Source organism: Bacillus rossius, chromosome 18 (assembly GCF_032445375.1).
Source record: "Bacillus rossius redtenbacheri isolate Brsri chromosome 18, Brsri_v3, whole genome shotgun sequence".
NCBI lineage: Eukaryota > Metazoa > Arthropoda > Insecta > Phasmatodea > Bacillidae > Bacillus > Bacillus rossius.
This window is the reverse complement of record NC_086345.1, coordinates 8,082,387-8,108,810: the sequence shown is the minus strand read 5'-3', so window position 1 is coordinate 8,108,810 and position 26,424 is coordinate 8,082,387. Positions and strand designations below refer to the sequence as shown.

Below are 26,424 nucleotides of genomic sequence, written 5' to 3'. Positions count from 1 at the left end.
CTTGTCTTTAAGTCCAGAACTGGCCGGGTCGGTTTTCCCGCGTTCCACGTGGTTAGGCGCGAGGCCGCAGGGCGGTCTTGCGCTCAGTTACCGTCGGGAGCTCGAAGGGGTCGGGCGCTCCGCGAACGTCAGGCCATCAACTTTCACGCTTTATCTCCATATCAGCAATAGTGTAAGTCTTTTAAAATCCTTTAACTAGCTTGGCGCCGACCCTACCCGAGTCGCACGATATTTCGTGCGACTCATAACTTATTAATTTTTATCCCGACAGGGAATTTTCACATATTTTACGTAATTTCATGTCCAGTTTAAGGACAGCGTAATAGTGGTACGCAGTTTCGGCTTCATAGCCAATTAATTGTCATCATCGAAGATTCTTTGTAACGAGTGTTGAGTGCTTACTGACTAACTCTCGCCTTTTAATTTTCACCATCTTAAACGTGTAATTTGTAACGTGTGATTTAACTGAATAACTTTCAATTCCAAGAGACTTTAACGTGTACGTCTCCACCTGGCATATCTACGTAATTTTAGAGACATTAATATTTCATCGCAAGCTAGATTGCAAACAATCCTGAACATAGGGATTTCTCTTCGTGTTTCCGTGTCAGCCTAAGTCGTAGCAACATAAGTTCCGCGACTATCCGCCAAATCCTCCATAGGGACGAGTACTCACCGTTCCAGCTTGTCGATATTACTTTGCAACCTATCCTGGTCGCGCGCACCGTTTACGTTCAGAGATACGCGTGTCGCAGCGGTCAGACAACGGACGCGGCCAGTACCGGGACCAATAAGTGTATCGGTTCTGAATAAAGTGCAGTGTCGTGTCAATCAGTTTACCAGTTATTTACAAGGCGTCCTGGGTGGCCTGAACAGCCCGGGTAGGTTCCGAACCACAACGCGCTCCTGCCTGCAGCCACGAGGCCGAACCCCCGTTAAAACCCCTGAGATCACTTTCCACATTAATAATCAATTAAAAACTTAAACAGGCAGCGGGAGTGGCGTCAGTAGGGTATAGACACAAATAGTGATTTTTTGTCATTTCTCTATATCTGCCACACGGTCATATAATAAGGTCTGGCAACTTCCTATCCTTCTCCTTGGCGAAACCCATCCGTTTAGTGAAGCTCACGGCTGCTAGCGAACTAAAGGCGCTAATAACAGTTTAGTTTAGAAATTCCTCAACAGATGGCGTTGTCTTGAATTTTTAACGTGCTATCGTTTGGTGCGTCAGTCACGTCTTGCCTGCGTGTTACCAGTCTTCCCACAAAATGAAGTTGAAGATTGGCATCCCGGTTTTGCTGATGCGTAGCCTTGATGCACCGAGATTGTGCAATCACTGGGACTATAAAATCAAAATTTCCCATTCTTAAAGTATATGTCCTACAAACAGGAAACACGGTAGTGATGTTTCTTATATTACGATGTGTTTAGCCCCGGCAACGCCGGGTACTTCAGCTAATTGTAATAAGACTAACCGGAAATTAGGGTGCAGGATTTACACTAAAATGTTAATGATTTTCAAGGTTGATCATCATAAACTGACAAATTTGTTGTAAAATTTAGTGATTCCCTAAAAGTTGCTCATGACCCCAAGGAGTTGTGAACACTTCTCACGAGCAAAGAGACCACAGCTAAGTGACTAAAACTACAAGCACTGTACGTTCACAGGATTCTGCGATGGGGAAAAATGTACTTTTCCTCATTTGATGCCAAGTTATTTACACCTACACATCTGCCGGTGTGGATATTTCCCGAACAGTGCAGGTATCTTTGAATACATTACCCAATAACCACTCAAATCCTTAAGTAGTTGTTTAAGCTTGAAACTGTAAGCACTGGCAGGAAAACTGGCCAAACTTCTGTGCCGGTGAAACAAACCTAAACGCAAGCAAGCAACAATCACCATCATTCAAGCTTAATGGTTTGGTACACTGATTCCCTACTGCAGCTTGGCAAGTAATTTGCAGAAACATTGTTTTGTAAAACCAGGGAAAAGGCATTGGCCTTGTCAATAAGCATGGGGGCTAGTGAAAGCACACAGTCTGGATTCCTGCAGTACAGTGCTGGTGAAGACATACAGGTGCAGAGGTGCAGTTTCCGTAGTGTGCTCCACCAAACACTAAGCTCAGTTGCAAAGTGACTTGTGCAAGAAGCCTGCCAAACTACCATATTCTCATGACCACACACTAACTTTCTTTAAAAAAACAATTCTAAAAAACTTATTTGTATCTTGACTATATTGTACAAACACTTCCTATTTGTAAAATCAGAAGTAAACAAAAGTAACTATTTTCCATACATGCTTAGCTCAAGACAGTTCATTTTCGAAAATTAACAGCTAGTCCGATCAGAACTGTACGTCTACTACAACCTGCAAATTTTATTTATCATTAGTATGCAGAAGTTATGCAACATAAACTAACATTACCATGCCATCAAATCATTGTTTTTATTTTGACATCTGCCTTTATGTTGTTAGCCAACAATTTTCACAGCTAGGTCACATACCTAACATAGCCTTCAAGTCTATCAGACAAAACAGGTCATGTACAGTAAAACCATCTTAAGAAAATTCCCTCAAAAATATTTCCTGCATAAAAATTTAAGTTTAAAAAATTTACAGCTGAAAATTTTAAAATAAATTTTTTTAATTTTCATCACCAGTCTGTGGCCGGGTCAGCTGTCCCTCCACCATTCCTTGTTTACTATGTTCCTCTCTCCTCTCTCCTACAATTCCTTACCAAGGTAGCCTCTTTTCCCAGTCTCATACATCTCATCCTTGCTTTTTCAATCATCTCATTCAAGACGGTACGCCTGCTCTTGCTTAAACCATCACACTAGCCAACATACTCCTCATAGACTTCATACAGATTACTCTGATCTCCCCAGCAATAGAGTAGTGACCTATTAATGCACACAATTTTAATATTTAAAAATTTTTTCCCTGTTAATAAGTATAAATCTCCAAGAACCTTAAACTTCAAACAGTGATTTACCTTTAACACCAGGCAGATGTGGCCACCAATATGGCAAAACTCCCGACTACATCCCAGATTCTGATTAAACATGGAAAGGAGGAAATTGTTAATCCCTAGATCTATGAAAAGGGTTAAGCTGTAATTCGGCTACCGGGAACAGAATATAGTCTCTGAAATCACGATGAATTAGTTCCGGTATAGATAAAACCTGATGCAGCGATCCTATTTACTTCAGTAACTAAATATGACTGCTCGCTTAACTTGTCTCTTGTGCTTCTCAGAGTTATACATGTGCTTTTAGTGGCTATTGACATTATTATAACAGTTTCGGTCATTTCCAAAAAATTAATTCAATACTAAATGTCAATGACTTCTCAGGATAAGTTATTCATAGCAACCAATAACAATTGTGTGTTCAAGCCATAAAATGTCATAGCGAACTGTGGCTTACTTTTCAGAAGAAAAAACCTAATGGCAGACTAAATTCCCTAGCCGGTAAGTAGCCTTACACTGGTCTCAGTCAAAGTCAACATTACAGAATATTACAAGCAACCAAAAAAACTTCAAACAAATTTATATAAAAAAAAAATTTGGCATTTTACAATCTTAACTTTTTATTTTGAAATTTTAATGTAAGAATTTAAGGTCTAAAACATTGCAAATGATGTCACAAAACCTTAAACAATAGAAAACACATTAAATTTTCGCAAACTGAAATGTGTTAGGTAAAGCTATAAAAATTATCAGTTCTTCTCTCTTTCGCATCTTTTACCCTTGACCACTGCAAATGGGGGAAATAACTTGCAGATAAATAAAATGTTGGTGCAAGTTTTCAATTATGCCCATTTCAACTCATTTCTATATTTTTTTTTATTTTTATTTTATGCCCACACTTTACTATTTACATTCTTAAATTACAGTTATTGCAAAATTGATACATTCCCTGACAAGGCTGTTTGTGCTGTGCTTATCACTGTCTGTGTATTCTTAAAAAATGGTATGTTCTGAACATACGTGAATAAAACACACACCTCACTCAATACCACCTTGCTGGTAAGTTATTTAACATTTCACATCAACAGTGCATGAAAATATGGTATGTTTGAGCATAATCTCACTACGCCAAATAATATCCTTACCAAGAGTAGGCATCAAAGTGTGAGTAACCTACACAATAAAAGAAATCAGTTTAATAATTTCACTCAAGCTACTAATCTAAATCACAGCAAAATTTGCAAACTTTGAACATGGTAACTCATAAATAAAATTCTGACATCTCATTCTGTGTGTTCAACAGTAGTAGGCTACTGTTGACACAATTCATTCTCAAATGCTACTAATACTATAACATCCACACCAACGTTACTGTATGGTTAATAAATCCACTGGCATAATAATATTAAAAATGTATTTGTACCAAAACCAACAGAAAAAAATTATGAAATACACAGGGAAACTAATAATATTTAATCGATAAAGCTTTGATGCAGAGGTTAATACTTTTACATTGCTCACTAAAAGCTTTTGTTTCTGTAGTGACATTCCAAAAACCATGAAATATTTCACTGAAAAGGGATAAATATTTTTTCAAGCAGAAATGCAGCTTCAAGCATATCACCAGATTGTCAAACAAGTTGTTAGCAATGGTGTACTGTTGTAAATGACAGCAAAATAATAATATGAATTTAATAAAAACTAGCAATGAGTCAAATCTAAACTTTCTTTAATCATAATCTGGAATTCAAATCTCAAACCCTCAAATTCATATCTAGGGTCTGTATTCAAAGACGTTCAGGTAAGGCAGCGAATAAGCACTGCCTTGTTGGGACACAACCGTAACCCAACATGTAGGCCGTATTCCAAAACTTGCCACAACCGAATTCCAGTAAGGTAACGGATTGGCAGCTGTTTTAATAAATGGTGCCCTGTGCGAGGCTAGAAACAGTTTCACATAGCGGAACGAACATGCTACTTGACATGTACATACACAGCATTTGTTTACATTTAAACGAGAAGAATGGAAGACGACAAAAATCAGTGTGTCTGGTTTACGTCTCGTGAAAAGTCTTAATTTCAACATTTGCTATCACAGTTTTTGTAACTGAAAAATATTTCACAACACGGAGAATATAAAATGTATTATTAATATATAGATACATCCTATAATTTATACTGTTTTCATGTTTTTTTTTTGTAAAAACTAAGGGTCATAGTTATAAAAAATAACCTAACCAATGGGCTGAGATACGTATTAGAAGTTATTACAGCAATTACTCAAGAAAATATTTAATTTTACATGCATAATGCAATTAAAACTTTTATAAAAAAGTTTTAAAAAAATTTCCCACTAACCAGACTTACTTCTGATTTAACTTGCATTTTACCACCCTGCTACGTAGCTAGGACAAAAATGTGGAAAACTATGGGTATTTAAGCTGCAATGCTAATTTTCAAGTATTTTTATTTGTTATTATTTCCTGTGACTATTAAAGTGTACAAAATGTGTTCCAGGATAGTTTCACTATCATAAAGTTTCATTTGGCATACCAATACACTTGGTACATCCCTCAATGTTCGCAAAAGTGAATATATAAGATGGCACCCGTTGTATCTTGACGAAATCACCAAAAAAGTGAGCTCTGTGCATTCACACAAGTTTGAGCAACATCTAGGTTACGGATAGAACAACAATCTGTTCCCTAAAATTAAGGGACTGGCCATCAACTATAAGGGTTTTGGTACGTTAATGTGACTAGGAATATGGTTAGAATACAGGTGTAGCATATTCAACTCCTAAACCATTATTTTTCTGCCTTGGAATACAGGCCTAGGGCACAAGGGTATAAATAAAGCAATACTCAAGAAATAAAAAACCCTTACTAAAACATTGTTAAAACATTCAACCCTTTAAATATGGTTTCACAAACTTATTTTTCAAAAATCAATACATATGGTTTTATATTTATGTATTTGATTACGTATTAAAAGTACTATATCTTGGGGAAAGATAATACCTTAGGTACAGAGGAAAATGCTAAAAGACCTTGAAGACCTTTGCACCTTTTTCCTTAAATGTCAAATCTTTAAAATTCATGATATTAGAAGGTTTAAGGATTTGATCGGTTCAACCCTAAAAAAAACTGCCTGCTATTGATGGGCTCAGAATTATTGTGGTTATCTTTACAGTGCTACTTGTACCAAGTCTTTACATTTTTCAGTCTTTCTTATAGAAAACAACACAGTTCATACACATCATGTCTAATCAGGGCCACCGAGAGAAACAAAAGACCCAGAGGCAAACAATTTTGTTGCCCCACTCCATATTATTTAATGTAAAACTTTAATACCCCAAAATGAAAAAGAAAAACTTAGATTGTGAGGATTACCATAGCTGTAAGTGTAAAATTGATCGCCGCATTTAGCATAACATTTAAGGTTTTCAATAAATTCTAATACCAATAGCGACCTATCAGGGTAAACCCAAGCATTAAAAATAATCTCGAAACTCAGCAGAAAAATGCAGCTACGGAATGTCACCGATCATTCGTACATGCATAAACCTGAATGTGAACTAACAGTGTCAAGAGAATATGAATGTATAGTGCATGTAGAGTGCATGTATAGAGCAAAATCATAATTTTACATAAAAACTTCAGCTAAAGTTACATTATAAAAAAAGTTAATTGAAAGCAATATTACTTTCGCTCATAAGTGCTTTCCAAGGCTGGTATATGCCTTTGAAGTATGAGTTACACAACTGTTAGTTGCAAATACAGAAAGTATTCAAGATAAAACACTGAGCATCTAGAAAATGTTTAAATGAAAAAAGTTCTACCATACCGTGTTTTATCGCATAATCATCACACATTTTATACTAAAATCAAGTTTGAAAAGTAGGGGGTGCGACGTTTATGCGGAAAAAACATTTTTTTTGTTAGGTAAAGTTAATCATAAAAACAAAACCCATTCATGGGAAGTAAATTTATTTAAAGGTGGAGTATACAAGAGCAATCCGAACAATTTAAATTAATAACTCATGTGACAAAAACATTTCTTCAACTTTAAGTACAAAAACAAAATGTGAATGTGAATGCAAATGTGAGCCTGAACTAACGCATAACTATCGTTGTAGTACACACCATGAAAGAGTGCTGGCCATCAAATGTAGTTGACTTGGCAAGACAAAGAGCGCGAATTGCATGTAATCGGCGAGAGAACGATATTCGACTACGTGTGCACGCTCTATACGGAAAGCAACATAACCAAACATGAATGATGCCAACTAGCGCTGGCTACATTATTATAAGCGGTACACCGTGGCAATGCAGACGAACAGATAAAGGTTATAACATTTAAAAACATCTTTAAAAGAAAATTTACACATCAGACGTATTTCCGTTAATTAAATAAGTAAGAGGTAATTTCCGAATAAATATTAGATTCATATTTTAAAATACATCATTTTATACGGAAAAGATACCTACACAAAGCGCTCGGAATCTAATAGCGGGACCAAAAACATCATGCAACGTTTACGTGAGAGGTTTTTTTATCCAAATTTTGACACCCTAAAATATAGGTGTGACGATTATGCGTGTGCGGCAATTATTCGATAAAACAGGGCAATTCTAAAAAAAGGCAATGTTGCAAAAAGATTTCATTGAAATAAATGAAGGTACCAAAAAGTCAGAAAATGTACAGAAAATTATGCTGTTACCCCCAATTATATAAATGAAAATTTTACAACAGCAACTAGTTTTGTGCTGGTTGTAGCAGTGTGTTTACGAATTATGTAATTAAACATTATCTAGATGGTCATACACTTTCTCCCTTATTTACAACCAGCCAGTGGTTCAACTCCACTTCTAAAGATATGCAACAGCCGAGGGAAGCACGTCAGACCATCCGTCATGTGTGTATATTATGAACTTGCAGCCCAAGTTTATCTGCAGCATTTAGACTCACTCTATGCACTATCATGAAGTACAGCTGGCCTGAACAACAATTCTGGCTATTTTCTGTCCACGAAGCCATTAAAATATGGAACATACATGTCATGTCAGTTGGATATTTGAAGTTGAATTACACGCAGTTGTAAACAGGAACGATTGTCATAAATAAACAGAAAAATTCTTCAGATTAAAATGGCTAAATTTGTGGGTTCAAAACTTGGATATCACACCATGTTCATTTTTAGTTTCATCGTCAATGCTTTTCTGTAGGGGCTTTTTCTTGCAATTTTGGTTCTGCCACAAATATTTTCAACAGATATTAATTTAGTGTAATAGCATTGGTGTAAAAAGGAAGTGGTGATATTTACAAAGACTTGTGCATGCTTTTATACCCATGATATTACATTAAGTGAAAATATATAGAAAATATTTGTGGTAGAACAATAAATTTAAGGAAGGTAGAGAGTTAAAATTTTACAAATAACCACTGAATCAGCACTGTCAACTTTCATGATCATCCACCAGTATAATCACATTTATGCACACAATAAAATACATGTATAACCAACACTAATAAGTTAAAACCAAATACTAGACTATTCAAAATAATTAACACTTTCATTCATCAAGAGGCTGATTATTTAAAAAATCAAAAAATAACAAAGGTTTTAAAATAATTATGTTTTGGAAAAGCTGAAATGAGTTTCAGGAATTATACAGCGAAACCCCTTATTTACGTTACCGTCATTTAAGTTTTCCCGTTATTTGCACTATATTCTTCAGGTCCCGTTTAGTTCCCATTTAGTCCAATACAATACTTTCACGCGAATTACGTCTCAAAAATCAAATCCATCCCACTATTTACGTCACGTAACAAACATAAACTTGGTGTAATCGCCATAGATGATGAAACTGTAAAAGAATTGTCCGAGAATAAACATGTGAAACGCGTCAAAGATTGCGTTAATATCGAAAACCACAACAAACACATTACAAAATGGCGATGAAGTTGTGCTGGCTGGATTTGCGCTGCGATAGCTGTCGAGATTCTGAACGATATTTTAATCACATACAGTGAAACCTCGATTCTGCGTACACTCACGGTTCTCCAAAATTTGTCCTTACGACCGAGTTGTACATACGAACAAGCGAGGCCAAATTACGTCCATTTGTGGCTATTCCTTCCCCCACCATTTTTCTCACCGCTGCCGCGGGAAATGAATTGCCGTTGCCGTGTCCTGCCAACCAACGTAACGTTTATAGTCGGCAATGAACATTTTAAATCGCAAAATATACATATTTTATAACATGAAAAGTTGCTTTCATTTCTAAACATGTAATAATTTAAGCCTAGGCGTGTAAAAGTCCGAGTAATTATAGCAGGAGACAATCTAAAATGTACTAGGGAAAAACGTAAACACACGAATGTATAAACGTAACGGAAATGTTGGGAATATTATGTCGCTGAATGTTAGTTCTGATACTATATTTATGTCACAACTTAGCCGAAATACTGGTACGAGACATAACCTTCACAAGATAAAATGAGCTGTCTTGGTAACTGTTTTATACGTATTTTATAATTTCGGAAGTATTGTACAGTTGAAGCATGTTTTTTAAACTAACCATTTATTTCTGGGGATCGTAAACAATTAATTATTGGTATCAAGACATCAAGATGAACGTAAACTTGAACATGTCACGGCAGCGAGAAAACTGGTGCGTATACCAATAAACTGGTATTAGAACTGGACAAAACTGGTACACGGGAGGTGGAGCTTATATTTTCTTCCGCTAAGCTCGCATCTATTGGCTGGCTGCTGATAGAAGGTCACGAGTCTGGGCAGAGCGTTGAGTGAGTTATACTGCGCATGCGCAGCTCAGAGAACAGAGAGAGCCAGCCGGCGGCTACGCCGTGCCGTAACAGCTGATCGAGTACAATGACCTTTCTCCGCGCACGGCGCGCTATTGACAGTAAATTTCCATCAATTTAGGCCCTTTTTTTTAATTTTTTTACTGTGGTGCAATGCGTATGTTTAATGTAGCCCGTATTTGTTCTGAACGCTGCAGGATGCGACTGTATTTTAGTTAACTTTAACGTATTTCTTATTTTTCCTTTTATTTACACTTTCCCGCCTTTTATACTTTTTTTCTTTGTCCCCATGAAAAGTGCAAATAAGGGGTTTTGCTGTATTTAATTGAAGATTTCGCACCAGGTTTTACTGTCTTGTTACACGAGCTAGAAAAATGCTGCCAACAACAACTGTGCCCGTGGTTCCGTGAAGGGAAATCAGCAGCGCTCGGGAGCACTGCCCGACAGAGCTCGGCACGGCCACTCACTAGCAAGTGTCCGAGGACGAGGGCGTGGAGTTGTGGCAGCTGCGCAGGCTGGTGGACAGTGCTGCCAACATGTACTCCTTGTTCTGCTTGAGCTTGTACTGCAGCTCCTCGTTGTGCTGCGACAGCCTCTTCTTCTGCTTGCTCTCCTCGTGGAACGACTCCAGCAACTGCTTGTTCTCCTTGGACAGCTGCCTGCAAGCAACACAGCCCCCGAGCTCTCCCTCTTCCTTGCATCCGACTGCAGATACATTCCAGTACACATTACTATCAGTGCCTGTTCTCAACAGGCTGGAGTTTAAACACAACATCTGTGCTTGAGGTAATGGTAGCCAAGAAAGCATATGCATTACCCATGTTCTGACTCAATAAAGTACAATGTTTTATCGCATAATCGTTGCACATTTTTATTAAACTCAAGTTTGAAAAGTAGGGATACAACATTTATGTGAAAAAAGCATTTTTGTTAGGTAGATTTATTCAAAAAAAAAAACCTACTCATGGAAAGTACATTCATTTCAAAAGTAGGGTATACAAAAACATGCCAAACTATTTAAATTAATAAGCAATACAAAAAAAATTTTGTTCAACTTTAAATAGAAATACAAAACGGTGACGCGATAGTAAGTCGAAGCGCATAACTATCGTAGTACACACCACGAGAAAGCATGGGCTATCAAATGTAGTTAACTCGGCACTAGACAGAACGCGTGTGTTGCACGCAATCTATGAGCTATCTGTATCAATATACGACTACCTGCGCGCGCTCTATACGGGAATAAACAGAACCGAACTGGCGCTGGCTACATTTAAATAAGCTGTACACAGCGGCGATGAATACAAAAAGATAAATGTTATAATGTTTGAAAACATCTTTAAAAGAAAATTTACACATGAGCACTAGCATTTTTAAATTCTCTGGTATCACATTGCATCTGTGATTGAGATCTGTTTGAAACTTCACGACAGAGATGTTACCCACTGTAAGACTGGAAGCGCGGCAGGGGACCGGGCACGCACCTCTCGAAGGTCGTCTTGTCGCGCAGCTGGGCCTGCAGGTCCTCGACGCGCGCCTGCAGCCCCTGGGCGCGCAGGCGGCAGCCCTGCACCTCCTCCGCGGCCCACGTCAGCTCCGCGACCTGGCGCCGCAGCTCCTGCACCTCCTGGCCGCGCAGCTCCAGCACCGTCTGCAGCGACTGCACCTCGTCCTGCAGCTGCTTGCAGCGCCCCGCCGCCACCTGCGCAGCGACACACTCGAGGCCAGTCTGGGCAACACACGAGCCACTCTCCCCCTTACCGAAACACTGGCATCAGGAAATGTAAACTTATATTGGTAACCAATCTTTAACTTTCAAGTGAAAACTTCTTTAGCCGCGTTGAGGGATTTTTTGGTAGGGGCAGAACTTACGGGTTCGAGTCACCGACATGCTGTAGTAGCAGTACATGAAGTTAAACTTACCACATTCAACAATTTTCTTTTGTTTATTTATTTACGCAGTGAATGTTTATTATTTGTGGATTTAAGTTCATTGTTTTTTATAAGGATAAAACCTAACTTATTCTATTTTTAAGGTTATAAGATTTTAATTTTATTTTATTTTCCAAGGAAATTTTAATGTCATGAGGACTGTCAACAGAGGTGAAAACTTAAAACTCTGTTTTTAAATTTGTAATATGACATCATATCTACGTCAAATGTACGTAAGAAAATGATTTTGGTATTATATCAGTACGATGTCAGCATGTTATCATTTATCCTTACATCATTCTTTAGTCACAATAGATGTCAGTGGTATGTAAAAATTACATAAAATTTCATTACCTAGCTACGACTTACCAATGTATTCATTTATTCACCTGGTCAAATTAACTTCACTTACTGCTACTACAGCATATCGGTGATGCGAACTCTCAAGATTTTACCCATCCAAAAAAAAGTCCAACACGCACGTGATACAGTCGAGTATATACAATGTATATACGCGTATACATGTACACAGGCCGCTGCGATTCGCCTGTCTGGCACAACACGTCACTAGCATGTCGGTGACATGAACCCGTAAGTTTTGCCTCTACCAAAAATCGCTCAACGCGGCTAAAGAAGTTTTCACTTCAAAAGAACTTAAATCCACAAATAATCAACATCACCTCTCATAAATCAATAACCTGACATTTAAAGAAATTCACTACTTAAATAAATAAACAAAAGAAAAACAAAACCTCACCTTAACTTCCTACTAAAAAAATAGCCAATACTCACAATATATACCACACAAAATCTTTACATTTCTTACTCATGAGTACAAATTAAAGTTCGTCTGACATAACCTTAGATTTTTGTGTTAAATTAGTTCCCTGACAAGTTGCTATTGTAGATGACCATTTCTGAACCAATATGTTTTCAAGAGTCATAAGGTAAACATAAAAATACAGGATTCATATCATTTACCAACACTTTAGGTCAATTCTCTAAATATAATTGCATGTCTCCTAAAGTAATATATGCCTAATACAGGCAGCAGCGCTCAGCTAAATGTTCGATCACTGTAAGCCTAGTACTATATACAAGTACAACCGAAACAGGAGTTCTTCGGATTCTATACGTGATAGGTGTTGGTGAATTCCAAACACAAGCATGAGAAATCAAGACAGTTCCCAAGTTTGTACAAACTTGCTTTAGTAGGGTGATGAAATATGGATATAATATAAAATAATGAGTTTCAATGTATCAGTAGAGTTTTGTTGCTATGAATGTGTTTACATGGGGGGGAAAAAGTAAATTTCCTGCCTTTTCATTTTTGGCCCTCCTAATTAATGTTGACTGTTCAATCAAATGTGTCACGAGTTAATATGCACTATTTTCCCTATTCACTTGATATTGCCTAGCAGCAAGTATTACCACAATATTTTATATATTATAGATAAATAGTTGAGGTATGTACCTCATTATTACCAGGTGAAAAAAAAAAATTACTTCACTTATGTAAAGAAATTTTAAGGACAGTAAGCGATTTTCAATATATATTGTATGAAAAATATAAAGTGTTTTTGTAAGGGAAAAAAAAGTTGCTTCATGTATAAAAAATATGAATCATGGTTTAAACAAATACCACTTTCATCTGCCAACTAATTATTAGACTGGTAAGACACCCAATAGACGACACGAGGTTTGGTGCAAAAAATTGAGTAGCTGTCAATTGCTTGCACCCATGCCTGAAAAAGGAGAAGAGAAGAGGGGCGCATTCTGCCTTGGGACATAGCCGTTCTCGGTTTGATAATTTAGTTTAACGTCGTAGCCAGGGCCGTCGAGAGACTAAGGACCTGGTGGCAAATCAGGCCCCTCCACATTGTTACTTACTGTATAATTTTTAATCTCCGCAATTTGAAAAAATATATGTAAAAAATAGTTTTAATTACTGTGGGCTCAACTGTAAATCTGATCTGCACGTATCGTATAACCATTAGGAATTACGTTGACAATACCTTTGAATATATATACTGTATAGAAGTCGCGAGTGGATAGGATTTACTCTATGTTTTTCAGGAACGTATAATGAGCAGCTTGAGGAACTTCACCGCTGCAGTGCGCTGCCGTAACTCCCTGCATCGTCTTAGGTTGTCGTTTACACGTTGGAGCGTAACACTGACGCACGCTGTCATTCCCCGCACCCCCCCACCAATCATTCACTGCAGCTAACGGTCGTACAACAAGAATTTGTGCGTCACAAAACTGTAGGGATGAGAGGTGGGGCAGAGGGTGGGTGGAGGACAACTCATGTTTGAGGGAGGGTGGGGAAGGGGTGTTTGAAGAGTTCGACACTCGTCCGCCAGGGACCACCACAAGTCGATGCCCTAGAGATGGTGGCGATTGCGGCGGTGAATTAACCAGCTACCTCAAAACTGGGCTGGTGACTTCTATACAGTGTATATATATTCAAAGATCGCGGAGCCCCACCTGCAGCTTGGAGTCCTTGTCCTTGCGCAGGTTGTCCATGACGCGGCGCCACTCCTCGCGGTTCTCCTTGCCCACGTCGGCCAGGCGCTGCTGCAGCTCCGCCTCGCGCGCGGCCGCCTGCTGCACGGCGCGGCGCTGGTCCTCGCCTCGCCGTGCCGCGTCCTGAGCCAGCGCTTCGCCCTCCTGGCGCGCGCGCTCCAGCTGCGCCAGCAGCTCCCGGCGCTGCTCCTCTGCCGCCGCCACCTGCGCACCGCGCCACGTCACACCTCTACTCCTGCACGGTCCCGTGTTCCCGGCGCTGCTCCTCCGCCGCGGCCACATCACACCTCTACTGCTGCACGGACCCACGTTCCGTCACCGAGGGCACGCACACCGAGACTTCCCTCACACCGGGTGTCCACAGGTCGCAACTCAGGCGGGACCCGAATAAAGTTTACAAAATAAACAAGTCACTGTGCTGGGAAACCAGGAAACTTTCAATTTCCAACAGCCTTTTGGAAAACTTCCGTTTTGTTTTTTATTGACGCCTCACTTCAGTTAATATTCGCACATCAAAAAATAAGCAGTTGGGGAGGGGAGTGTGTCCATTAAATTATCTTGAAACTTATCTCAGAGAAATTTTTAGCTTTTAACGTTATAATTGGCACGTTCCTGAAAATAGTATTTCTATACTGTTTATAAAAATAACCCTGTGATTTAAGAAATTTAAGAATATTTCGTGAAACGGTCCTTCAATTGGCTCACTAGATGTTTCAGTAATGAGAGGCTGCAGTGATGCAATGGTGTGACTGATCAACTACCTCCCTACAAGGTGATCCAGAATCAAGCCCCAGCAGGGTCAAACCTAGGTTTTCCATTAGTATTTACAAAATCTCACCAACCCTTTCCTTGATTTTCCATGACCAATATTTCCAATCTTCCCATATTGTGAAATAATTTACCTATTTTGTTAATTTTCTGAAAGATATAAAAATACAGCCTTTACCAACCTCACAGACGGTCTAGGTCACACAGAACCTTGCATACACCAATTTATACTGAGCACCAACATCGGAAAAAATAAATGCCTATGCAGTCTGGCAGATAGCAAACCGGAGCATTAAATTTCCCCACCTAAAATTATCATCACTGAAAATTCCCATGACTTTTCCAGGTTTTAAAATAAATTCCCCGACTTTCCTTTACAAATTTTAACTTCTCAGACTTCCCTGATTTCCCCAATTTTCCAGAATGTGGACTCCCTGGAGTGGGTCATGCTGTGTGGCACCAGGTTCTCTCAGGTCAGTCCAGTTTCCCCAACCTTCTAAACTCAATCAATCACCATCTCCAGCGCTGCCAACTTACAGGCACGCCCATCAGTAATCACATTAGAGAATACAATAAAAAAGTGATAAAGTTCACACCAGATATTAGAATCAAAAAATAATTACCACTGACTCCTATAGTGACAATCTAAACCAACCATTATATTATATTATTTAAAAATTACGCAGGTTTGCAAATCACATATAATTAAAATAATTTAAAGGATTTATTTATTTCAAGTATATTACAAAGGTCACCTTTTTGTTACATGAGCAAACTTTATGGTACGGAATGCTGAATTCACACGATATTACATCAATGTCATGTTTCTGCATGTACGAGATAAATTGATACCTCTCCATTATTCCATAACTGTATGTCAATAATAATCATGAGAAATCTATCAATCTTGGCTGCACTGCACCTTCAATGACCTCGATGATACCAATTTCCTTTTAAGTAGCAAAAAGATAATTCTAGTCTCCCAGATAAAAAGAATAAACTTATTTCAGACACAGACAGCAAATCAAAAAAATATTTGTTTACTTTGAATAAAATTCTATAAAAAGAGTACCAAATAATTTTGTAGACTTTCAGTGTATTGTAAGATGTAGTGTGAATTATTTAAACCATATAATTATTCTCATTACATTATACACAACTACTACCACACAGCATGCACTTATAAGTATTATAACGAAAACCTTATATGACTGGAAATGTGTTAAATAGGTGCTTTAAACAATTTTTTTTAAATTCACTCCCAAATTAATCATTAATTTTTATAGATCTCTGAATATACCAAAACATAAACAATGTACTATACATTTAACTAACACTATCCCAATGAAGACCCGACATTTTAATGTTTTTATTGCTTTACTTAAGGATGTTCAAAATTATTACATGCTTCTCTTGCAATCCTAACATATTTGTGCAAGCAAAGTCATTAGTAGTGAGCTAAAATCAAATAAATATGCATTTGTATTTGCTGTTTACAAAACAATTACTTGAATTTGTTTTGGTCTACAACTACTTACCACTTCTTGGTGTTGTTTCTCCAGTTCTGCCACCCGAGCCGTGTGCATTTCATGAACTGAAACAAAAACTCATTAGAGTTAAAGAATTCACTAAAGAGATTAATTTTTTTTTACAATAAGATTTTGAACAAGCGAAATTATAATTCTGCGAAGACCGTACAAAACATTTAAACAGGTACCAAGTTAAATGTTCTAAAAAAAATTACACCCACAAGCATTTTATCATGAAATATAAAGCCTCTAGGTGTCTTTGACAGAATTTTGTTTAAATGTTAATGGTACTGAAAATTATAGAAATGATATCTTAAAACACAAGTGACACTTCACCTCTCATTTGTTTAAAATTTTTATTTACTGGGATGTAAAATATGATGGCATGAATTGTGTGATGCAATCTTCCCAGTCATTAAAATTTTGTTGAAAATTGGCACATGAGTACAGAAGTACTACTACCGACCAAGCATCCCTCGAACATGATTCAGTTTCGATCCGCAGCAGCTCCGCCTGTGTACTCTCGGACCACAAGACAAGCAGTTAAACACTTAATAGATGGTCTTCCAGCCCTCGGTCAGTCCACAGGGATCCAGGCGTCAACTAGATTTAAATATTGCTCACGACTTCTGAAAGGCATCACCTTACAAAACAGCATTTAATGAAACACTGATTTTTTTTTAGGTAGTGTTGTTTTCATATTTCATATTTAATTACAATTTCGTGAAAGGCATGAATAGTTGAAACCAGTTTTTTTTTTCCAAAACTGTTCGTTGGTTGGGAATTTTGGTACAGACTCTTTCAAAGTAGGATACATGATTCATACCCTCTTGTGCAATCAAAAATTAAGGAGTTTCTAAAGACCCTCTTTGCTTCATCGCCTTCCCCATCACGAAGTAGAAAACTATTTGTAATATCACAAAATCCCTCAAGAAAATAACCTTGTTAAAAAGTTAATGTACAAAAATATTTTTTTGTTGATTGGTTCAAATCTATAGTCCATAATTTTCTCTGGAACATATATCTAACTCAAGCATGGAATCAATGTGAAATTTGTAGCTCTAAAACCTTTTTCTAGAACAATAATTACATTTACTTTATAAGTTCAAAGTAGTACATTAAAAAAAAACTTTTTTTAGTTTAAAGTGAAATAGAAAATACAAAAAAATATTTTAAATATTTTTTATAAATTAATTCTAATCACATGGCCCGAAATTCGCCAATCGTACTGAGCATGAGAAAAGCATTGTTTACTGGAAACTATATTAGGGTTAGCCCTACTTGAGTTATACAGTTTAGTTCTTCAAACGACAATGCTGTCAGGGAGAGCTGGGTCAGTTGAGATGCCCACGAGGGTTACTTCTCACTCGTCCCACAGGCTGTGTGCAGCTGTGCTAGTGACATCCAGGCCAGAGCATGCACCGTGCAACGACAACCCTAACATCTAGGTTCACGTCACAAATAACTCAATCCTAAAATATTCCAATCACCACCTAACCAATAATCCACCTACCAACACTTTTTTCTGGCAGTGTGGTACAGACAATTGGCACACCTGCAAGTGAGCACCATAAAGGAGTCATCAAATGGATCCATGACACACACTAACCTTCAAAAATAAGTTTCAAGACCATTACATGCTGGTATATTTCTTCTGCAAGAACATTACAATCCACCTTGTATACCTTGACTTGTGGCCAACTTAAGTTATGTGAACTGCCACCGAGTATGCTAGCAACTAGCATACAAGGACTTTTATGCTAGCTAGTGCCACATAGGAACAGTACTATTGTTTCATTATCTCTATTGTAAAAGTCCAGTATAAATAAATAGAAAATTTACCTATGCACCTATCCCTCACTTAGCACGACTAATTCGTTCCTAAAAATGCTCGAGTTATTCAAAATCTCGTATTCTGAAGCATTAGTTTCCTTAAATAGCAAAGCTAATTTATTTAAATGTGTTCCAAAATTGTGTAGGAAAATATACTTTATGTAATATAAATGTGTTGAATAACACTCAACTATAAATATGTCACACCATTTATCTTTATATGCCTCCCATCGCACTTTATAGGATAAATACAACACCACGTAACGGGTGATACGTGGTTATGTACTTTATAGTCAGTCAGCTGGCTGACTTGCCCGCCCGGGCGTGACCTTGAACTCACGCCGCGTACTTTACCAAACCATCCTTTACTGACAGTGAAACCGATATTACTGTCTGGATAATAACTTTTTTTTTTCCCCCAAAAAAATTAAAGTGCTTATTCGCATATCACCACCTGGTTCACACCAATCCTGTCAGGCCAACGATTATTTTTTTTCATTGCAACATTCATGTAACAACCTTTTCCACGTGGATCATCTGTTCATTTCTATTCCGGTATATAATGTCAAATATATTCCCGCTTGAACAACCAACAGCATCAGACTTATATAAACTTTTGGTAAGAGTCCTTATTTCGTACGAGTGTGCGCACAGTTGACTTGCTTAAAACTAAAGTGTGACCAACACAAGCGTGGCCTTCATTATAATCTGCGTGCCGTAATACTTCTAGTTTTGTCTCAAATACTTGAACACGATGCATTATGAGTGATCAAGCACGTACAGTTACCAGCAGCTAAATGGGCAGACGTTGCTTTTGTCTGAGTGAACTCCCTGCCACTGGCTAGACTGAGTTCACGGCCCGGTTTGTGGCCAGGCGACAACGGTACTCGCGGACGTAATAACATTTGGTCCTTTACACTCCATAGCTGCAATTTAACTTGCCATAGCTGATGTTTGTACAACAGCCGATAGCGTAGACAGATCTGCGCGTGGAACTCTTCCCCCCCTTGTTTGGCTAACTATATCCCACAGCACATCTGTTGTTTACAGAAGTTGAAACAGACTTTGTGGCGTCATGCTCGACTTTTTTTTTGCCTGCCGAGATTTTGTGCTAACTGAAATTTACAGACGTGCTATTCAAGACTGGGGCAGTAAAATTAATATTGCGCTAAATGAATCCGCGCAATCTGAAGATGTGCTAAGTGAGGGATAGGTGTATCAGAGTTATAAAAAAATTACACTTCCTTCAAAATGCATATGAATTCTAGCCCATATTAGTTCTCACAAGTATATATTAAATAACTTTCTGTATCAAATTTTATCTCACGTCAAAAATAATAAGCACATGAACTTGTATATATATATATTTTTTTTTTGACTGGGACTGGAATTAGGGTTTGCCAAATACAAACGGATTCAAAACTGTAGTATTCAAACAATTTCACTGGCCGGTAAAATATTCTAAGAAAATATTTAAAAAAATAATATCTTAAAAATTTAAAACTAACAACAAACAAGTTGAATAAACATACCTATATATTTTTTCATGAAGCTATCCAATTACCATCTTCCAATACATTGGTCCTTTCATTAACTATGTAAATAAAATTATAAATTGTGAAACTAATATTTCTGGGGTTCAATTAAACAAACACAATATTTTTTTTTCTTATACATTAATTTATATTCGAACCTTAAACACCTATATTTGGGTTCAAGAGACAGATGTGAGGTTGTCTCAGTAATTTGAATTCAAGATTGGATCCAACCCACCACTATTAGCGTCAGGTCTTCCAGCAGACGTTCTGTGCTTTCGCACTTCTGCAATCCAGCGGCTCATGGTCATGTTGTTCGGGCGGTAATACGGCGCTGCTGGCATTTCTAGTTTGCTCGGAGTTTTTAGTACTGTCTGTTTACAGTACGTCCTGTTTTCTAACGCGTTAAGAGTTCACTTTTTACGAGTCCATTTCCATAATGATTTTGTTTTGGAAAAAAATTGGTTGTCTGTAAAGTTGGTTTACGGACGATAGTTTAACGTGACAACGTCATAACAAAACATTGATGAAATGATTGCATACTTTTATGAATAAAATTTAATCATGTTTATTGAATTATCACTATTTTGTATGGATACAAAGAAGGAGTGAAATGAAATCTACAATTTAATTAATAAATTTACTTTTATTTGCACTCATTAATTTAAATATGTTTATTACTTTAACGAAGAGATTATTTTAACTACAACTTTCATACATGATTGCTATTTAACGTCTTCCCATCTGTGTAATTATGTTAAGGATAGGACGATGACAGGAAAAGTAGGAAACGAATGGGAGTGTTTCAAGTTTAATGTGCCTCGAAAAAGTCAAATCAATGGTTGTTCCAATCGAGTGGAAGAGAGATAGATGCGGCGCAAGCGTACAATGAGCGTAATTGGACAATGTGTGTAACGGGACAACGTGTGTAACGGGACAAAGTGTGTAACGGGACAAAGTGTGTAACGGGACAAAGTGTGTAACGGGACAAAGTGTGTAACGGGACAAAGTGTGTAACGGGACAACGTGCGTAACGGGACAAAGTGCGTAACGGGACAAAGTGTGTAACGGGACAAAGTGTGTAACGGGACAATGAGTCATCCTTTTTTGTGCGTGCAGCCGGCGTTCATCGATTTATTAGACGTCACGTGGAAAGACTCTACAGAGCAGTAGTGTTGTGACGGGGATCTCACCTCGCTCCAGCTCGCAGGCGTGGGCGGCCCGCGAGTCCGACAGCTGCTGCTGGTAGCCGGCGGCCGCGAGCTCCATCTCGCGGCGCTGGGCCGCCACCTGCTGGCACATCTCCTCGCCCAGGCGCCGGTAGCTGGCCTGCGCCTCCTCTGCAGCACGCCCCCACACCCGGCCATCACGCTCGGCCCTCCCCACTTACATCACAGCATCTTTCCACACTCTTCATTTCTCAAAGATACTTCTATCACCATCAACTTAATATGAAAAAAATTTGTAACATTTTTAAGATATAAAATTACATATGTTCTGTGAACAACTTTGTTCAAGACATTACAGTGCTAACTTAACTTCCATAAATTATACACATATACAGTAGAACCCTGTTATAATGTTTTTAAAGGGTGCACAATAAAAAAACATTATAAGCAGGAAATCTCAATCTAGCTCTTAACAATGTTCGAGCTTTGTACCAATGGACTCAGCTATGTAAACAACTTTAATGTTAAAACCAAATATAGTATACTTGATACATGAATTTTCTGAAACAAGCCAACAATTTTTTCAACTTCGTCTTGTTCCTTGGTTAAATTTTGTTTGTCTTTAAAGATACACTGCCACATTTTTTGTAAAATCGTCTCACGATTCATGATGACAACCTTAAGAGTGAGAACGTCTACTCCTTTGCCACCTGAAAATGTTTAATTTTGGGATTCCTACGTATGAATGAAAAAAAAAATATTTGTAAGCAATAGAAAACACTTTTAGTTATGCCCTCGCTCAATGGTTGGCAATTTAAATATCGTAGGACTATGTATGTGCATCTGAATACCCACTGGAATGGCAAGGAAGAGAAGAGTTGACTAAGGGTGCCAACTGACACATAACTATGAACATTGTGTACCTTCAGTATATTGAATAAAATTGTATTTTAACAAACTTCATGTATTGTATGGCAGTGATTGTAAACATAAACATACATAAAATAAACTTTTTAATGTAAGTGTTGGAATAATTTGGTTTTAAAACATATTTTCCCCATTTATTAAATGTTAGAAAGCAAACATTATAAGCAGGAAATTACACTATTTATGAACGTTATATGCAGGAAATAAATACATTGTCCTTATGGGGGAAATATTGGGACTTTAAAAATATGACATAAACAGGAAAACATATGCAGGAACATTATAACAGGGTTCCACAGTAATTTTAATTTTTTTTTGTATATGATGTTACTCATTGTAAACTGTTCAAATTATTTGTGTTTGTATGTGTAACATCCATTTGTTGTGCATTTGTTGTATGTATGTAGATGTACATAAGTTCTTTAACTGTTGTTCGGTGGGAGAGTGAAATTATAAATAGGGTTTAAATAAAACTTCAAACCACCAAAATGTATTATATTAATGTTTGAAATTCGATGAATGCCGTTATTTTAGGACAGAGTTTGTATCAAAGTGCATTGATAAGAAAAATTTTGCTAAACATTTATTGTATAGGGAAAAAAAATCCTTCAAATTGAATAATGTTTGTGCAGTTTTCAAACATAAAACTTACTGCTCATCATTATTATTGTTCGGAATGAATCCGTCAGACAAGTTTACTGCAAATTATTTATTGTAAAAATGCAGTATGTTAACATTGCACTATTTTGGTAGAGTAAGGATTATGACACATTTTAATGTCATTTATCAACAAGGTAAGGTACTACAGTAGAACCTTTATAAACCGGGGTAATTGGGGGGAAAGAAGAAGGTCAGCACGGATAAGTAAAAATCACAAATAATAGAATTAAAATATATTTAGGTTATGCAATGCAGAAAAATTTTGTAAGTAATTTATACAAAACAAATGTACAAATGTACAAGTGTTTAAAAATATGTATGAATGAAATTATTTTAATGACCTAAAAGACACAGTTCTACTACTTTCTTGTCCCTTCCCTAATGAACTACACTTCGCGGGCCAGTTATTTCCTCCTCCCCAAAAAAAAATGTTTAGTTTTTAATTGAGAAACCAAATAACTGAATGCTGATTAATCAGGTAATGGATAAGAGAGATTCTACTGTATATTTATAAACAAAAAATATTTAAAAAAATAAAACAATAAAATCTTGTCTGAATTAAAACCCAAGGATTTTACAAATACGTATATCAAAATCTAATACCAAGCTATTTTTCAAGGACAGTTTCATCGTTTTCCAGACCTTATGCCTCCTTCAGAGATAGTGTTGTCTGCACAGTGATTTTCTCACTTCCCGTATTGTGCCTGAAATTCTACTCACAGATGAAATTTCTGTTTAACCTCTACTTAAGTGGTCTCTGCAGTCTAAATCTGTATTCTCATAGGCATGTTCATATTGTGAATTCTGATGTTTTGCAATGTGATAAGAACAGTTTGTGTATCCAAAAGAATATAATAAGTGTGAAGCATATTTCTTATGGATATTTTTGACATATTTTAGCACGTACAATTATGTCTCATTTAGATAGCAAAACACTTGTAACTACTCATGTTTGTTTTACCTTCTTTTTTTTTCCCCCTTAATATTGCTTAGAACTAAAAGTAAACATTTTTAAAATATAGTATCATTACTAAAATGCAAGAGAGCTATAGTGATAAATTTAACTAACTAGCCCTTATTACAAAGAAATGCCATACAAATTAAAAAATGAATATGTCTATCAGACCAATGTTTCAGCCAAAAAATTAAAACTATTTTTATTTTTGTCAGCCTCTCTTCAAAAAAATTATTTCAAACATAGAAAACCCAAAAATAAAAACACACAGAGCAAGCATTAAAGAATGTATTATGTTTGAATGCCACGGACATGGCTGAGAGAGAACAGAGATAAAGGAGAAGTGGAATGCAACAGTGCACGAAACAAAGAGCAGTCAGAAAAAATCCACAGCTCACTGCACATCCGTCATATTCTCCAAAAAAAATAACATTTTTACCCCACTAGAAAAAAAGTGATCTAACCAATCAGCAGACTTTCACAGGAAAGCTGAAAATTTTTCCCCCACTGCACTTCCGAAACAAAATTTCTCGTAAGTACACATGCTTTACCATCCTGGCTGACTTTTTTATCACATTTTTTGTCATGCCTGCACTAAGCCTTTCGTGCAGACACTGAGACGAGTTTATGTCCTATGTAAAGCTGTAAGTTCAGTTTTATTTCCTTGAAACTGAACTAAAAATCTTGGACTTCACAGATTAGCATGACAATATCGTCGTTCTTTAAATGGATGAGAATGTTTGATTGTGCTAGCAGTAAAAAAAAATGATGGAAGTACTACAAACAAACTCTTTGGTAACATGATCAAAAAAGTTAACTTTTAAGCATTTTGATTCTGCTATTTGTATATGTATATGCATAACTACAATTGTATTCTAAATAGGTTTCAAAATATCTGCAAGCCTAAGCACAGAATCTGTTCCTGTGAATTAGTGAACATACCCAGGAATGAAATAAGCCACTATGATCATGTCCAATTAACCTATCGAACACAGTTGTCAATGCATAAACATGTAATGCCATCTGCCAATGAACTTCTTACAAGATGTGTGGTTCACGAGTTCAAGCACAGCTACAGAAAACCATATAATTGCAGTTACATGCATGATAATTAATTTAATATATTACAAAAAGCTAAATCACAATTGGGTTGCAGTCTATTTTAATGTGATTGTATTTATATCATAAAGTGAATGAAAAGGGACAAAGAAAGTATGCTCTACAATTCAGATAAAAAAAGGGGGGGAGGGGGGGGTGGTGGTGTTTGTAAAGTCGGTTTATGGACGATAATTTTACGTGATAACGTCATAAGAACACATTGATGAAAAATTGCAAACTTTTTTAATTTTCAAATATTATTTACAGTTTTTGCAAATGTAATTTAAATAATTTGTTTAAATATAATCACGAACAATTACTTTAAAAAACCCGCCTTAACCTGTTTGATATTATAGAAGATTTTCTCGCACGGTGGTTGGCCGGTTCTTGCACGCTCGGCTCAGGCGGAACGTGACAATGAGTCATGCCTTTTTCGTGCGTGCAGCCCGGCGTTCATCGATTTACAAGACGTTATCACGTCAAAAATTAACCAGTGGTGGCAATTTGATCAAGGTGACATGTTTGGTAGAAAGAGAGTTGCCTTGCCTAGTTCGAGCCTGGTGCGAAGCCACTCTCCGTTGAGCTGCTCCAGGTCTCGTCGCAGCTGCGGCGTGGCAAACGCCTCCAGCTGCCCAACAGAAACACCAGTAACACCAGTAACACCAGTCACCGCGAGTGCAACACCGCCACGCACCAGAGAGCAGTAGGCCTACCTTGGCCGAGACGCTAGAGACCAGTCCTCCCATCCCGCGCCGCGCCGGCCAACTGATCCCGGCCAGACCAGCCTCCTGGCCAGTGTAACACGCGCGATCGAGAGCAGTTTTGCTAACCGTCAAGATAGCGTCCCAGCCCCCCGCACTCCTACACTTCTACCAACTCCCACCAACTCCATCATAACCAAGGGCGTCGCCAGGGGGTAGTGGGGCAGTCGCCCCCCCCTAGAGCCTTAGAGATATAAAAAAAATGTAGCCAAATGCAAAAAAAACACATAATTTTCCCAAAACTGCCCCCCCCCCTCCCCCCAGACCATCGGCTGGTGATGCCCTTGATCATAACTACTACCTATTATCATACTGACATACATCAGCCCAGCCACACTTACACATGTGAACATCCTTTACAGACTCACTATATTTTTTTTTATAATTTTTTACTTAAATAATCTTAATCTATCAACCCACTGTACCCAATGGTATCGAACCAACAACCATGGATAGAATCAAGAGAGACAGCAAAAGAGTAAAAAATAATTCTATTACAAAAATATTTGTTCATCCAAAAAAAAAAGTTTTTTTTTTTACATATCACGGCTTTGATACGTTATTTGCAGGGTTACATTGTAACTGCCTTATTTTAACGCTCACCCAACATACAAGGATGGACATTGCATACACATTCTCCATAAGGGGACGAGATATGAATATAAAGACACCTTTATGGTTTCAATAGTTAATTGACAATTGCAAATTTACTTATTTAATATTTAAAGTTTGCAGAGGCAAAATTATACCGAATTTTCCACATACTTCATCCCATTTACCTGAGTTTTCTCTGGTTTCCTTGTCACACTTTACATTTTTTCCTGTCTCAATCTATCTAGTAAGAAAATATAATACAATAGTCACTATTACCCAAAACATTTTAACAAATATTCATTCCCAGCAGAAAAAAATTGTAAAATGTTTC

At 37.4% G+C, this 26,424-nt stretch overlaps 1 protein-coding gene across 3 annotated transcripts in view; it reads right to left on the bottom strand.

The window, feature by feature from the left end:
- Positions 1-26,424, bottom strand: part of LOC134541304 (uncharacterized) — a 475,001-nt gene that overhangs the window by 9,325 nt on the left and 439,252 nt on the right. For all 3 annotated transcript variants that reach the window (XM_063384632.1, XM_063384633.1, XM_063384634.1), the window contains 6 exons: positions 25,285-25,366; positions 21,123-21,269; positions 16,571-16,626; positions 14,226-14,468; positions 11,291-11,508; positions 10,274-10,465 (listed from right to left, as the gene is read on the bottom strand). In XM_063384632.1, coding sequence (XP_063240702.1) covers positions 10,274-10,465; positions 11,291-11,508; positions 14,226-14,468; positions 16,571-16,626; positions 21,123-21,269; positions 25,285-25,366 — 938 coding nt within the window. The remainder of the gene's footprint in view (positions 1-10,273; positions 10,466-11,290; positions 11,509-14,225; positions 14,469-16,570; positions 16,627-21,122; positions 21,270-25,284; positions 25,367-26,424) is intronic.